This window comes from Coregonus lavaretus, assembly GCF_964263955.1.
Source record: "Coregonus lavaretus genome assembly, contig: HAP1_SCAFFOLD_5458, whole genome shotgun sequence".
Classification (NCBI taxonomy): Eukaryota; Metazoa; Chordata; class Actinopteri; order Salmoniformes; family Salmonidae; genus Coregonus; species Coregonus lavaretus.
The window spans coordinates 18,891-35,000 of record NW_028159008.1 but is presented as its reverse complement, the minus strand read 5'-3'; the positions used below and the strand labels follow the sequence as shown (position 1 = coordinate 35,000).

The window sequence follows — 16,110 nt, the reverse complement described above, 5'->3', positions numbered from 1 at the left end:
CGGGAGAGGAACAGGTCCTTTAGGGGGGACAGGGGAGGGTTCAGGGGGCGGGGGGGTCCACACAGGGGTTTCCCACCTCGCTAGGATGGACAGACAGACGGATTATACTGGGCTCTGGTCTCGAGTGGCGCAGTGGTCTAAGGCACTGCATCGCAGTGCTAGCTGTGCCACTAGAGATCCTGGTTCGAGTCCAGGCTCTGTCGCAGCCGGCCGCAACCAGGAGACCCATGGGCGGCGCACAATTGGTCCAGTGTCGTCCAAGGTAGGGGAGTGTTTGGCCGGCAGGGATGTAGCTCAGTTGATAGAGCATGGCGTTTGCAACGCCAGGGTTGTGGGTTCGATTCCCACGGGGGACCAGTTTTTAAAAAAATAAAAAATAAAAAATTACAAAACAAAAAAATATGTATTCACTAACTGTAAGTCGCTCTGGATAAGAGCGTCTGCTAAATGACTAAAATGTAAAATGTAAATGTATGTGGATTCGTTTCCCACGGGGGGCCAGTATGATTTTTTTTTTTTTTTAAATAAAAAAAATACGTATGCACTCACTAACTGTAAGTCGCTCTGGATAAGAGCGTCTGCTAAATGACTGAAATGTAAAATGAAATGTAGAGATGGTCACACGCATGCTGATGGCACATTAACACTGGCTGCATTCAAATTCTCTACCCTTGTCCAGAAGTGTACACTCCTTCACTTCCCCCTCATGCATTTAAAATGATTGGGTTGGTGTGAGCATGGCTGGGAGGGAGTTTCCACTATGTTCCTCCCACCTGTCCATTCCTTTTAAATCCATGAGGGGGGAGTGAACAAGGGCACACTTCAGGGGAAGGGTTGAAAGTAGCCACTCCCACATCTTACACACACACACACACACACACACACACACACACACACACACACACACACACACACACACCTAGATGGATGGAGGGTTCTAGATGGATGGAGGGTTCTAGGTGGATGGAGGGTTCTAGATGGATGGAGGGTTCTAGATGGATGGAGGGTTCTAGATGGATGGATGGAGGGAGGGTTCTAGGTGGATGGAGGGTTCTAGGTGGATGGAGGGTTCTAGGTGGATGGAGGGTTCTAGATGGATGGAGGGTTCTAGATGGATGGAGGGTTCTAGATGGATGGAGGGTTCTAGATGGATGGATGGAGGGAGGGTTCTAGGTGGATGGAGGGTTCTAGGTGGATGGAGGGTTCTAGGTGGATGGAGGGTTCTAGATGGATGGAGGGTTCTAGATGGATGGAGGGTTCTAGATGGATGGATGGAGGGTTCTAGATGGATGGATGGAGGGTTCTAGATGGATGGATGGAGGGTTCTAGATGGATGGATGGAGGGAGGGTTCTAGGTGGATGGAGGGTTCTAGGTGGATGGAGGGTTCTAGATGGATGGATGGAGGGAGGGTTCTAGGTGGATGGAGGGTTCTAGGTGGATGGAGGGTTCTAGATGGATGGATGGAGGGAGGGTTCTAGGTGGATGGAGGGTTCTAGATGGATGGAGGGTTCTAGATGGATGGAGGGTTCTAGATGGATGGAGGGTTCTAGGTGGATGGAGGGTTCTAGATGGATGGAGGGTTCTAGATGGATGGAGGGTTCTAGATGGATGGAGGGTTCTAGGTGGATGGAGGGTTCTAGGTGGATGGATGGAGGGTTCTAGGTGGATGGAGGGTTCTAGATGGATGGAGGGTTCTAGATGGATGGAGGGTTCTAGGTGGATGGAGGGTTCTAGGTGGATGGAGGGTTCTAGGTGGATGGAGGGTTCTAGATGGATGGATGGAGGGAGGGTTCTAGATGGATGGATGGAGGGTTCTAGGTGGATGGAGGGTTCTAGATGGATGGATGGAGGGAGGGTTCTAGGTGGATGGAGGGTTCTAGGTGGATGGAGGGTTCTAGATGGATGGAGGGAGGGTTCTAGGTGGATGGAGGGTTCTAGATGGATGGAGGGTTCTAGGTGGATGGAGGGTTCTAGGTGGATGGAGGGTTCTAGATGGATGGAGGCTTCTAGATGGATGGAGGGTTCTAGGTGGATGGAGGGTTCTAGATGGATGGATGGAGGGAGGGTTCTAGATGGATGGAGGGTTCTAGGTGGATGGAGGGTTCTAGATGGATGGATGGAGGGAGGGTTCTAGGTGGATGGAGGGTTCTAGATGGATGGAGGGTTCTAGGTGGATGGAGGGTTCTAGGTGGATGGAGGGTTCTAGATGGATGGAGGGTTCTAGATGGATGGAGGGTAGTCTTCTGATCCATAGATTGATAATAAACGTGTTTTTATGAATGTTGTTTTGTTCCTTAAGTAGCCACGCCCTTCTTCTAATGAAACATCATCAGAACCATTGAGGTGTCATGATGAGAGATATGTCTGGAGTAGTTTAATCTACCAGAACATCATCAGAACCATTGAGGTGTCATGATGAGAGATATGTCTGGAGTAGTTTAATCTACCAGAACATCATCAGAACCATTGAGGTGTCATGATGAGAGATATGTCTGGAGTAGTTTAATCTACCAGAACATCATCAGAACCATTGAGGTGTCATGATGAGAGATATGTCTGGAGTAGTTTAATCTACCAGAACATCATCAGAACCATTGAGGTGTCATGATGAGAGATATGTCTGGAGTAGTTGTATCTACCATCCATGGACTCGTGTGCTTGATCTGATTAGCTGTTGATTAAACAGTATTTTGTTTATCCTTGTGTCTTATGAAGGGTTGGGTTGTTGATATAATATATAGAAATGGATTTCCTTGACTCCTCTCTCCTCGCCGCCTCCTCATCCAATGAGATTATCATGGTGTAGTACTGCAGGGCTGTCCAACCCTGTTCCTGGAGAGATACCCTCCTGTTGCTCCAACCCTGTTCCTGGAGAGAGACCCTCCTGTTGCTCCAACCCTGTTCCTGGAGAGATACCCTCCTGTTGCTCCAACCCTGTTCCTGGAGAGAGACCCTCCTGTTGCTCCAACCCTGTTCCTGGAGAGAGACCCTCCTGTTGCTCCAACCCTGTTCCTGGAGAGACACCCTCCTGTTGGTCCAACCCTGTTCCTGGAGAGACACCCTCCTATTGGTCCAACCCTGTTCCTGGAGAGACACCCTCCTGTTGGTCCAACCCTGTTCCTGGAGAGACACCCTCCTGTTGGTCCAACCCTGTTCCTGGAGAGAGACCCTCCTGTTGGTCCAACAGGACCCTGGTGCTGTAGTAGATGGGTTGGACCAACAGGAGGGGAGCTCTCCAGGAACAGGGTTGGACCAACAGGAGGGGAGCTCTCCAGGAACAGGGTTGGACCAACAGGTGGGGAGCTCTCCAGGAACAGGGTTGGACCAACAGGAGGGGAGCTCTCCAGTAACAGGGTTGGACCCTGGTGCTGTAGTAGATGGGTTGGACCAACAGGAGGGGAGCTCTCCAGTAACAGTGTTGGACCCTGGTGCTGTAGTAGATGGGTTGGACCAACAGGAGGGGAGCTCTCCAGTAACAGGGTTGGACCCTGGTGCTGTAGTAGATGGGTTGGACCAACAGGAGGGGAGCTCTCCAGTAACAGGGTTGGACCCTGGTGCTGTAGTAGATGGGTTGGACCAACAGGAGGGGAGCTCTCCAGGAACAGTGTTGGACCCTGGTGCTGTAGTAGATGTACGCAGAGAGGAAGAGGCGAAGCGAGAGGGTTTACTGAAAATATTACCATGAAGTGAGTCTTTTTTTTTTTTATGGAGGTCAATGAGAAAGTGTCGAATTTGGTCAACAAAAAATGTAATTGCTATTTTGCTCAAATAGAAGTTCCGTAATGGTTGGGTTTTTTACGACTGTACTGAAATAAGCGACTCGTGGCATTTCGGAAACTTTGAAAAAAACTAATTCATATCCGAGTTGTCTCATTGGCTAGAATGGCCCCACCTGATCTCGCCTCCCTTCCATCTTTGAGGACATGTATTTTCATTGTTAGAGCGGTCACTCGACCATCTTGTCAATATAATAGATCATCTTTGATGTAGGTTATTGTATAAATGTCATTTAAAAAATGATATTAATCGTCAAGAGATCATCTGGTTTAATCTGTTTGTCTAAATCACTTTTTTCTAGATTGTCTGGTATTCTAGATCAGTTAGTTTTGTCTAGTCAAGATGTCTCTAGCTGTCTGTCTGTCTGTCTCTCTCTAGCTGTCTGTCTGTCTCTCTCTAGCTCACTGACTGCCTGTCTCTCTCTCTCTCTAGCTGGCTGTCTGCCTGTCTCTCTCTAGCTGGCTGTCTGCCTGTCTCTCTCTAGCTGGCTGTCTGTCTCTCTCTAGCTCACTGTCTGCCTGTCTCTCTCTCTCTCTAGCTGGCTGTCTGTCTCTCTCTAGCTCACTGTCTGCCTGTCTCTCTCTCTCTCTCTCTAGCTGGCTGTCTGTCTGTCTCTCTCTAGCTGGCTGTCTGTCTCTCTCTAGCTCACTGTCTGCCTGTCTCTCTCTCTCTCTCTCTAGCTGGCTGTCTGTCTCTCTCTAGCTCACTGTCTGCCTGTCTCTCTCTCTCTCTCTCTAGCTGGCTGTCTGCCTGTCTCTCTCTAGCTGGCTGTCTGTCTCTCTCTAGCTCACTGTCTGCCTGTCTCTCTCTCTCTCTAGCTGGCTGTCTGTCTCTCTCTAGCTCACTGTCTGCCTGTCTCTCTCTCTCTCTAGCTGGCTGTCTGCCTGTCTCTCTCTAGCTCACTGTCTGCCTCTCTCTCTCTCTAGCTCACTGTCTGCCTGTCTCTCTCTCTCTCTCTAGCTGGCTGTCTGTCTGTCTCTCTCTAGCTAGCTGGCTGTCTGTCTCCCTCCCTAGCCTCTCTTCCTAGATTTCTCTCCTTCCCTGCCTGCTTCCTTTCCTTCCTCCATAGCTCCTCCTCTCAAGTTATCTATCCCTCCCCTCTATCTAGCTCCTCCTACCTAGCATAGCTCCTCCCCTGCAGTAAAATCCCTTACATTGCTGCCAGTTACATAACCTCCCTCTGTCTGCCTCTCAGAAACCAGGGGTGGGGGACACAAAACGTGGGGGAAAATAGCTTCCAGAAAAGAGTCCCTTTCAAACTGTGGATTTCATGGCTAATTGTATTGTACCTTTATTTGAACAAGGGAGTCCCTGTTGAGACCAGGGTTTTTCACAAGGGAGCCCTACAACTTCATAAGACAAACCAAATCCAATATAAAACCAGTAAAACACAACACAAATATTCAAGAAAAACTATTACATTGTAAAAATAAAAAAAAAGGTCCCCCAATCAATATTTGAAATTGCCCGAGCGGCACCCCAGAACGTCCAATTGTAATGTATTTTGTAGTTGGTTCCAGCAATGAGAAGCTTTAAAGCGAAGTTTGGTGGAGACCCGAGGAACCTCAACGGGCTCGGTATCATGTTTTTATATTTTAACAGCAAAGTGAGGTAAGTCAGAAGCTTGTGGAGGAGAGCTTTTGTGAACAGAAAGGGAATAGTGAAGTGATCTAGGGGACTTCAGTGAGGACCAGACGACCTGTTGATACAGGATGCAGTGGTGACTATTACACCTGTCCCCTGGGATAAAGCGAAGGGCGCTCTGGTAGACCGCATCCAAAGGTCTTAAGAGTGGTGGCTGCTGCATTCTGGTAAATGGAGTCACCATAGTCAAGAACTGGCAGGAAAGTTGACTGTGCAATCTGCTTCCTGCTATTTAGTGAGAGGCAAGATCTAGTTCTAAATAAGAATCCCACTTTAAATCTTAGCTTTTTTTTAACTAGCTCATCTGTATGTTTTTTAAACATTAAATCTTTGTTAATCCAAATGCCCAGATATTTGTAGGCGGGAACCCGATCAATGGGAGAACCATTCAATGAATAAATATATAGTCCATCTGAAACATTTTTGAGAGAACTTGAGAACAACATGTATTTAGTCTTGTCCACATTAAGTACCAGTTTTAAACCAACCAGGGCTTTCTGTAAGGTAACAAGGTCAGATTGCAACTCTAATATTGCCTGGTCAACAGTTGGGGTAATGGAATACATACATGTCTGCATACAGATGATTATTACATGATTTATTACATAGAGCAATATTATTTATATAAATAGTAAAGAGAACAGGTCCCAGTACCCACTGCGGTACACCTTTTGTAATATCCAGGAATTTCCTTGGCGTACACATCACGGACAAACTGAAATGGTCCACCCACGCAGACAGTGTGGTGAAGAAGGCGCAACAGAGCCTCTTCAACCTCAGGAGGCTGAAGAAATTCGGCTTGGCGCCTAAAACCCTCACAAACTTTTACAGATGCACAATTGAGAGCATCCTGTTGGGCTGTATCACCGCCTGGTATGGCAACTGCACCGCCCGCAACCGCAGGGCTCTCCAGAGGGTGGTGCGGTCTGCCGAACGCATTACTGGGGGCAAACTACACGCCCTCCAAGACACACAACACCCGATGTCACAGGAAGGCCAAAAAGATCATCAAGGACATCAACCACCCGAGCCACAGCCTGTTCACCCCGCTATCATACAGAAGGCGAGGTCAGTACAGGTGCATCAAAGCTGGGACCGAGAGACTGAAAAACAGCTTCTATCTCAAGGCCATCAGACTGTTAAATAGCCATCACTAGCACATTAGAGGCTGCTGCTGCCTATTGAAATTTAAATTGTTTGTCATTTAGCAGACGCTCTTATCAAGAGCGACTTACAGGAGCAATTAGGGTTAAGTGCCTTGCTCAAGGGCACATCAACAGATTTTTCACCTAGTCAGCTAGGGGATTAGAACCAGCGACCTTTCGGTAACTGGCACAACGCTCTTACCCACTAAGCTACCTGCCGCCCACTTTAAGAAATGGAACACTAGTCACTTTAATAATGTTTCCATATCTTGCACTACTCATCTCATATGTATATACTGCATTCTATTCTATAATATTCTACTGTATCTTAGTCCATGCCGCTCTGTCATTTGCTTGTCCATATATGTATATATTCTTAAATCCCATTCCTTACTGGTTTTGTGTGTATTTGGTATATGTTGTGAAATTGTTAGATATTACTGCACTGTCGGAGCTAGAAGCACAAGCATTTCTCTACACCCGTTATAACATCTGCTAAACACGTGTATGTGACAAATAAAATTTGATTTGATTTGAAACTAGACTTGACAGCATCAGAAATCACGCATTTTGTCCTATCTGACAGATAATTGTCAGACCACTTGCAAGAAGCCTGATCTATTTGGCAGCTTTTTTTTTTTTTTACCTTTATTTAACCAGGTAGGCCAGTTGAGAACAAGTTCTCATTTACAACTGCGACCTGGCCAAGATAAAGCAAAGCAGTGCGATAAAAACAACAACACAGAGTTACATATGGGGTAAAACAAAACAAAGTCAAAAATACAACAGAAATAAATATATTAACAGTGTGTGCAAATGTAGCAAGTTATGGAGGTGATGTTAAACCGTGACAAAGGCCTTGGAAAAGTCTACAAATAAGGCAGCACAATTGTTTTTATGATCTAAGCAATTGAACACATCATCTGAAACTGCTGTCCAGATATAAAACCAGACTAGAGCACATTAAGAATAGAATGAGACTGGTGCACATTAACAATAGAATGAGACTGGTGCACATTAAGAATAGAATGAGACTGGTGCACATTAAGAATAGAATGAGACTGGTGCACATTAAGAATAGAGTGAGACTGGTGCACATTAAGAATAGAATGAGACTGGTGCACATTAAGAATAGAATGAGACTGGTGCACATTAAGAATAGAATGAGACTGGTGCACATTAAGAATAGAGTGAGACTGGTGCACATTAAGAATAGAATGAGACTGGTGCACATTAAGAATAGAATGAGACTGGTGCACATTAAGAATAGAATGAGACTGGTGCACATTAAGAATAGAGTGAGACTGGTGCACATTAAGAATAGAATGAGACTGGTGCACATTAAGAATAGAGTGAGACTGGTGCACATTAAGAATAGAGTGAGACTGGTGCACATTAAGAATAGAGTGAGACTGGTGCACATTAAGAATAGAGTGAGACTGGTGCACATTAAGAATAGAATGAGACTGGTGCACATTAAGAATAGAATGAGACTGGTGCACATTAAGAATAGAATGAGACTGGTGCACATTAAGAATAGAGTGAGACTGGTGCACATTTAGAATAGAATGAGACTGGTGCACATTAAGAATAGAATGAGACTGGTGCACATTAAGAATAGAATGAGACTGGTGCACATTAAGAATAGAGTGAGACTGGTGCACATTAAGAATAGAATGAGACTGGTGCACATTAAGAATATAATGAGACTGGTGCACATTAAGAATAGAATGAGACTGGTGCACATTAATAATAGAGTGAGACTGGTGCACATTAAGAATAGAATGAGACGGGTGCACATTAAGAATAGAATGAGACTGGTGCACATTAAGAATAGAATGAGACTGGTGCACATTAAGAATAGAATGAGACTGGTGCACATTAAGAATAGAATGAGACTGGTGCACATTAAGAATAGAATGAGACTGGTGCACATTAAGAATAGAATGAGACTGGTGCACATTAAGAATAGAGTGAGACTGGTGCACATTAAGAATAGAATGAGACTGGTGCACATTAAGAATAGAATGAGACTGGTGCACATTAAGAATAGAATGAGACTGGTGCACATTAAGAATAGAGTGAGACTGGTGCACATTAAGAATAGAATGAGACTGGTGCACATTAAGAATAGAATGAGACTGGTGCACATTAAGAATAGAATGAGACTGGTGCACATTAAGAATAGAATGAGACTGGTGCACATTAAGAATAGAATGAGACTGGTGCACATTAAGAATAGAATGAGACTGGTGCACATTAAGAATAGAATGAGACTGGTGCACATTAAGAATAGAATGAGACTGGTGCACATTAAGAATAGACTGAGACTGGTGCACATTAAGAATAGAATGAGACTGGTGCACATTAAGAATAGAATGAGACTGGTGCACATTAAGAATAGAGTGAGACTGGTGCACATTAAGAATAGAATGAGACTGGTGCACATTAAGAATAGAATGAGACTGGTGCACATTAAGAATAGAATGAGACTGGTGCACATTAAGAATAGAATGAGACTGGTGCACATTAAGAATAGAATGAGACTGGTGCACATTAAGAATAGAATGAGACTGGTGCACATTAAGAATAGAATGAGACTGGTGCACATTAAGAATAGAATGAGACTGGTGCACATTAAGAATAGAGTGAGACTGGTGCACATTAACAATAGAATGAGACTGGTGCACATTAAGAATAGAATGAGACTGGCGCACATTAACAATAGAATGAGACTGGTGCACATTAAGAATAGAATGAGACTGGTGCACATTAACAATAGAGTGAGACTGGTGCACATTAAGAATAGAATGAGATTGGTGCACAGAAATGTGTACTGTTATTTAAAAACAGATACGTTCCGTTTTCAGCGTCAACAAAACTCTCTCTAGCCTCTATCTTGTTAAGTGTGTTCAGGTGTGTTGGCCGCTGAAACTAGAGAATGTGTATCTGGGATCGTTCTCTACAGTCTGAAACTAGAGAATGTGTATCTGGGATCGTTCTCTACAGTCTGAAACTAGAGAATGTGTATCTGGGATCGTTCTCTACAGTCTGAAACTAGAGAATGTGTATCTGGGATTGTTCTCTACAGTCTGAAACTAGAGAATGTGTATCTGGGATCGTTCTCTACAGTCTGAAACTAGAGAATGTGTATCTGGGATCGTTCTCGACAGTCTGAAACTAGAGAATGTGTATCTGGGATCGTTCTCTACAGTCTGAAACTAGAGAATGTGTATCTGGGATCGTTCTATACAGTCTGAAACTAGAGAATGTGTATCTGGGATCGTTCTCTACAGTCTGAAACTAGAGAATGTGTATCTGGGATCGTTCTCTACAGTCTGTTTCAAGGGGAATAAAGGGCTCCCTCTACTGGAATGTTCCAGAAATTCGCTTGATTCTCACCATTCTCAGATACACAGTTCAAGAAGTATGTTGACTTTGCTTTTCTAACCAGAGATAAACATTTATTTCCCAAATGTCTGAAGGACTGCCAGTCAGAAGTAATATCTGTCAGTCTAGCCATCTGCCAGTCAGATGTAATATCAGTCAGTCTGGCCATCTGCCAGTCAGATGTAATATCAGTCAGTCTAGCCATCTGCCAGTCAGATGTAATATCAGTCAGTCTAGCCATCTGCCAGTCAGATGTAATATCAGTCAGTCTGGCCATCTGCCAGTCAGATGTAATATCAGTCAGTCTAGCCATCTGCCAGTCAGATGTAATATCAGTCAGTCTGGCCATCTGCCAGTCAGATGTAATATCAGTCAGTCTAGCCATCTGCCAGTCAGATGTAATATCAGTCAGTCTGGCCATCTGCCAGTCAGATATAATATCAGTCAGTCTAGCCATCTGCCAGTCAGATGTAATATCAGTCAGTCTGGCCATCTGCCAGTCAGATGTAATATCAGTCAGTCTGGCCATCTGCCAGTCAGATGTAATATCAGTCAGTCTGGCCATCTGCCAGTCAGATGTAATATCAGTCAGTCTGGCCATCTGCCAGTCAGATGTAATATCAGTCAGTCTAGCCATCTGCCAGTCAGATGTAATATCAGTCAGTCTGGCCATCTGCCAGTCAGATATAATATCAGTCAGTCTGGCCATCTGCCAGTCAGATGTAATATCAGTCAGTCTGGCCATCTGCCAGTCAGATGTAATATCAGTCAGTCTGGCCATCTGCCAGTCAGATGTAATATCAGTCAGTCTGGCCATCTGCCAGTCAGATGTAATATCAGTCAGTCTGGCCATCTGCCAGTCAGATGTAATATCAGTCAGTCTGGCCATCTGCCAGTCAGATGTAATATCAGTCAGTCTGGCCATCTGCCAGTCAGATGTAATATCAGTCAGTCTGGCCATCTGCCAGTCAGATGTAATATCAGTCAGTCTGGCCATCTGCCAGTCAGATGTAATATCAGTCAGTCTGGCCATCTTCCAGTCAGATGTAATATCAGTCAGTCTGGCCATCTGCCAGTCAGATGTAATATCAGTCAGTCTGGCCATCTGCCAGTCAGATGTAATATCAGTCAGTCTGGCCATCTTCCAGTCAGATGTAATATCAGTCAGTCTAGCCATCTGCCAGTCAGATGTAATATCAGTCAGTCTGGCCATCTGCCAGTCAGATGTAATATCAGTCAGTCTGGCCATCTGCCAGTCAGATGTAATATCAGTCAGTCTGGCCATCTGCCAGTCAGATGTAATATCAGTCAGTCTGGCCATCTGCCAGTCAGATGTAATATCAGTCAGTCTGGCCATCTGCCAGTCAGATGTAATATCAGTCAGTCTGGCCATCTGCCAGTCAGATGTAATATCAGTCAGTCTAGCCATCTGCCAGTCAGATGTAATATCAGTCAGTCCGGCCATCTGCCAGTCAGATGTAATATCAGTCAGTCTGGCCATCTTCCCAAGCTACATTTCTTTCCTGTAATGTTTCAGACAATTCATGCGTTAACCAAGGGTTCGATCTATCCTTTATTCTTGGTTTTTTTAAGACCTCTTTTTTTAAAGTGTTAAACAGAGAAGTAAAACAATTTAGGGCCTGATCCGAGTCGGAGATAGATGACACAATCCCCCAGTCACTCAACCCCAGATCAGACATGAAATGTTGCTCATTAAAACTCCCCAAATGTCTTTGTAATAATGTGTGGGCGGGATAAATTAATGAAGGTAAAGACAGTCATTCTGCTCCTAGATTATGCATGTATGAACTACATTTACATTTGCATTTACATTTACGTCATTTAGCAGACGCTCTTATCCAGAGCGACTTACAAATTGGTGGATTCACCCTATAACTAGTGGGATAACCACTTAACATTTTTTTTTTTTTTTTTTTTTAAAGAGAGGGGGGGGGGGGGGGGGGGGGTAGAAGGATTACTTTATCCTAACTACACATTGACACGGGTTTAAAATAATACTCAGTAGTCGCCAAAGTTCCGGAGCGTGCCTTTTAAGATGAACTTTGCTCACAAATATCATCTGTATTCGTATTTTATTATTGCTTCAATTAAAAACACATTTGAAATAAGATTAACTTCACATGAGAGAGGCTTTGGCTCTCCTTGGCTGGGTGGATTGCACCAGCTTGAGGCAGCATGTATTACCTTGGCTGGGTGGATTGCACCAGCTTGAGGCAGCATGTATTACCTTGGCTGGGTGGATTGCACCAGCTTGAGGCAGCATGTATTACCTTGGCTGGGTGGATTGAACCAGCTTGAGGCAGCATGTATTACCTTGGCTGGGTGGATTGGACCAGCTTGAGGCAGCATGTATTATCTTGGCTGGGTGGATTGCACCAGCTTGAGGCAGCATGTATTACCTTGGCTGGGTGGATTGCACCAGCTTGAGGCAGCATGTATTACCTTGGCTGGGTGGATTGCACCAGCTTGAGGCAGCATGTATTACCTTGGCTGGGTGGATTGCACCAGCTTGAGGCAGCATGTATTACCTTGGCTGGGTGGATTGCACCAGCTTGAGGCAGCGTGTATTACCTTGGCTGGGTGGATTGGACCAGCTTGAGGCAGCATGTATTACCTTGGCTGGGTGGATTGGACCAGCTTGAGGCAGCATGTATTACCTTGGCTGGGTGGATTGCACCAGCTTGAGGCAGCATGTATTACCTTGGCTGGGTGGATTGGACCAGCTTGAGGCAGCATGTATTACCTTGGCTGGGTGGATTGGACCAGCTTGAGGCAGCATGTATTACCTTGGCTGGGTGGATTGGACCAGCTTGAGGCAGCATGTTTTACCTTGGCTGGGTGGATTGCACCAGCTTGAGGCAGCATGTATTACCTTGGCTGGGTGGATTGCACCAGCTTGAGGCAGCATGTATTACCTTGGCTGGGTGGATTGGACCAGCTTGAGGCAGCATGTATTACCTTGGCTGGGTGGATTGAACCAGCTTGAGGCAGCATGTATTACCTTGGCTGGGTGGATTGCACCAGCTTGAGGCAGCATGTATTACCTTGGCTGGGTGGATTGCAGCATTAAGCTGTGAATGCAGTGGTTTAAACTCCCACATTCAAAGTCCCTGAAGAAATACGGCGGTGCATTGGAATTGGGCTTGATGACAACGAATATGGATCTGACCTCTTCCTCGATCAGAGGGCTATGTTTCTTACAGAACTCACTGCAAATGTTGGATCTTACACAGATTGTTAATCCCGAACAGGACTTCTCTCTGAAACAAACTTCAATACATACAGTATCTCACAAAAGTGAGTACACCCCCCTTCACATTTTTTTGAAAAATATTTGAGTATATCTTTGTCATGTGACAACGCTGAAGAAATGACACTTTGCTACAATGTAAAGTAGTGAGTGGACAGCTTGTATAACAGTGTACATTTGCTGTCCCCCTTCAAAATAACTCAACACACAGCCATTCATGTCTAAACCGCTGGCAACAAAAGTGAGTACACAAGTGAATATTTACAACAATGTGAGGGGTGTACTCACTTTTATGAGATACGGTATTCAGCCTACATTAGGTCTACAGAACAGTAGCCTTTGTTAGGGCTATTCATTTGAACCCCCCCATTTTACTAAAAAGCAAAAAAAACATGAAGCAGTGCATTTGGATTGATATATTAGTGAGAAGGCTAACATGCTGTTTGCTGAGTCGCATCCGATAACTACTGTGTAGAAGCTTTTCATTTTGACAGAAAGACAGACGATACAACGCGTTAATTCTTCGCTTACTTGATCTGATTACATGTTGATTTTTTAAAAGTATTTTCTTTTCTCCACGCGTCTCGTCTTGGTGTCATTTAAATGTTGATGGTTGTTCTATCCAGTCTCTAGTGTTTCACAGTGGTTCCCAACTCCGGTCCTCCAGTACTCCCAAACAGTTTCTGTTGAAGCCCCAGACAAACCCCTCATTCAACTTGTCAAGGGGGGGTTGTTGATGATTAGTTGACAAGTACAACCAGGTGTGCTTTTTCAGGGCCAAAACAGAAATGTGTACCATTATTTTAAAAACACAATACGTTCCGTTTTCAGCGTCAACAAAACTCTCCCTAGCCTCTATCTTTGTTAAGTGTGTTCAGGTGTGTTGGCCGCGCCCACTAATTGGCCACGCCTGAGCTTTAACGAGTGCTTGTTTAGTTTGAAATGGGGTCTGTTTTGAATCGACTAAAATTAACAGCTTTGTATGAGTTAAAAACAACATGGCATGCTAGCTCCATCTTGGTGGCGCAGTGGAGTCATTCCATGAATAGAAAGCAGGAGATCGTAGATTCCAATCTCACTGATGCCATGCCACAATAGAAAAAAAATACATGTGTTTTGCTTGATTAATGCCTGAGCAAATTAATATCCATGTGTCCTATCTGTGCTTGGAGTTCAAAACAGTTAAACCAAGCTAGCAGTGTTATTGACATTATTATTGTTATTGACATTATTGTTATTGACATTATTATTGTTATTAACAGTGTTATTGAAACATGTTCTCAGAACGTTATTTAATTACCTTCAAATAACCTGTAATTTCCGTTCTCAGGACGTTAATAAAGAAACCTCCCAGGAAAACTTTCAGGGAACTATAGAAAAACGTTCTCAGAACCTCTCTGCAATCTAAAAATTAACTTTCCCAGAACAGGTGAAGTTTTTCACTTCTGTTCTCAGAACGTTTAAAAAAAAAAAAAAAAAAGTTCAGTTTTAACGATCAGGAAAACTTATGGCTTCATTCCCAGAATCAATGGGAAACCAAAAAACATACGTTCCCACAACTTCCAAGGAACCGAATGTGCTCCCTGGGAATGTTCCTGCATTCACAGTAAGTGTTGAAGATCAGAAATAACCTTTAAATGTCAAGCGACTGACTCCTGGCCTCTATATGTATGGCCTCTATGTATGGCCTCTATGTATGGACTCTATGTATGGCCTCTATATGTATGGCCTCTATATGTATGGCCTCTATGTATGGCCTCTATGTATGGCCTCTATGTATGGCCTCTATATGTATGGCCTATATGTATGCCCTCTATGTATGGCCTCTATGTATGGCCTCTATGTATGGCCTCTATGTATGGCCTATATGTATGCCCTCTATGTATGCCCTCTATGTATGGCCTCTATGTATGGCCTCTATGTATGCCCTCTATGTATGGCCTCTATGTATGGCCTATATGTATGCCCTCTATGTATGGCCTCTATGTATGGCCTCTATGTATGCCCTCTATGTATGTCCTCTATGTATGGCCTCTATGTATGGCCTCTATGTATGGCCTCTATGTATGGCCTCTATATGTATGGCCTCTATGTATGGCCTCTATATGTATGGCCTCTATGTATGGCCTCTATATGTATGGCCTCTATGTATGGCCTCTATGTATGGCCTCTATGTATGGCCTCTATGTATGGCCTCTATATGTATGGCCTCTATATATGGCCTATATGTATGGCCTCTATGTATGGCCTCTATGTATGGCCTCTATATGTATGGCCTCTATATGTATGGCCTCTATGTATGGCCTCTATGTAGACTAGGACAACTGGACTAGACTAACTGCAAAGAAGAGACACCATGTTATCTAGACTAGGACAACTGGACGTGATTACAGTGCCTTCGGAAAGTATTCAGACCCCTTCCCTTTTCCCACATGTTGTTACATTACAGCCTTATTCTAAAATTGATTAAATAAATGTTGTTCCTCGTCAATCTAAACACAATACCCCATAATGACAATGTGAAAAAAGGTTTTTAGAAATGTTTGCAAATGGATAAAAATAAAATAAATTTACATAAGCATTCAGACCCTTTGCAATGAGACTCGAAAAATTGAGCTCAGTTGGATCCTGTTTCCATTGATCATCCTTGAGATGTTTCTACAACTTGATTGGAGCACTCCAGCAATCAGGCCTTTATGGTAGAGTGGCCAGACGGAAGCCACTCCTCAGTAAAAGGCACATGACAGCCCGCTTGGAGTTTGCCAAAAGGCACCTAAAGGACTCAGACCATGAGAAACAAGATTCTCTGGTCTGATGAAACCAAGATTGAACTCTTTGGCCTGAATGCCAAGCGTCACGTCTGGAGGAAACCTGGCACCATC

At 44.3% G+C, this 16,110-nt stretch overlaps 1 protein-coding gene across 1 annotated transcript in view; it reads left to right on the top strand.

Moving 5' to 3' along the window:
• The window catches only part of LOC311123366 (N(6)-adenosine-methyltransferase non-catalytic subunit METTL14-like), a gene marked incomplete at its 5' end in the record, with an annotated part of 4,863 nt that extends 4,314 nt beyond the window's left edge, over window positions 1-549 (top strand). Inside the window, one exon of the mRNA XM_084197639.1 lies at window positions 1-549. This exon is cut by the window's left edge and continues 128 nt beyond it. Within this exon, the coding sequence (XP_084053765.1) occupies window positions 1-84 (84 nt within the window).
• Between the last annotated feature and the right edge of the window lie 15,561 nt (window positions 550-16,110).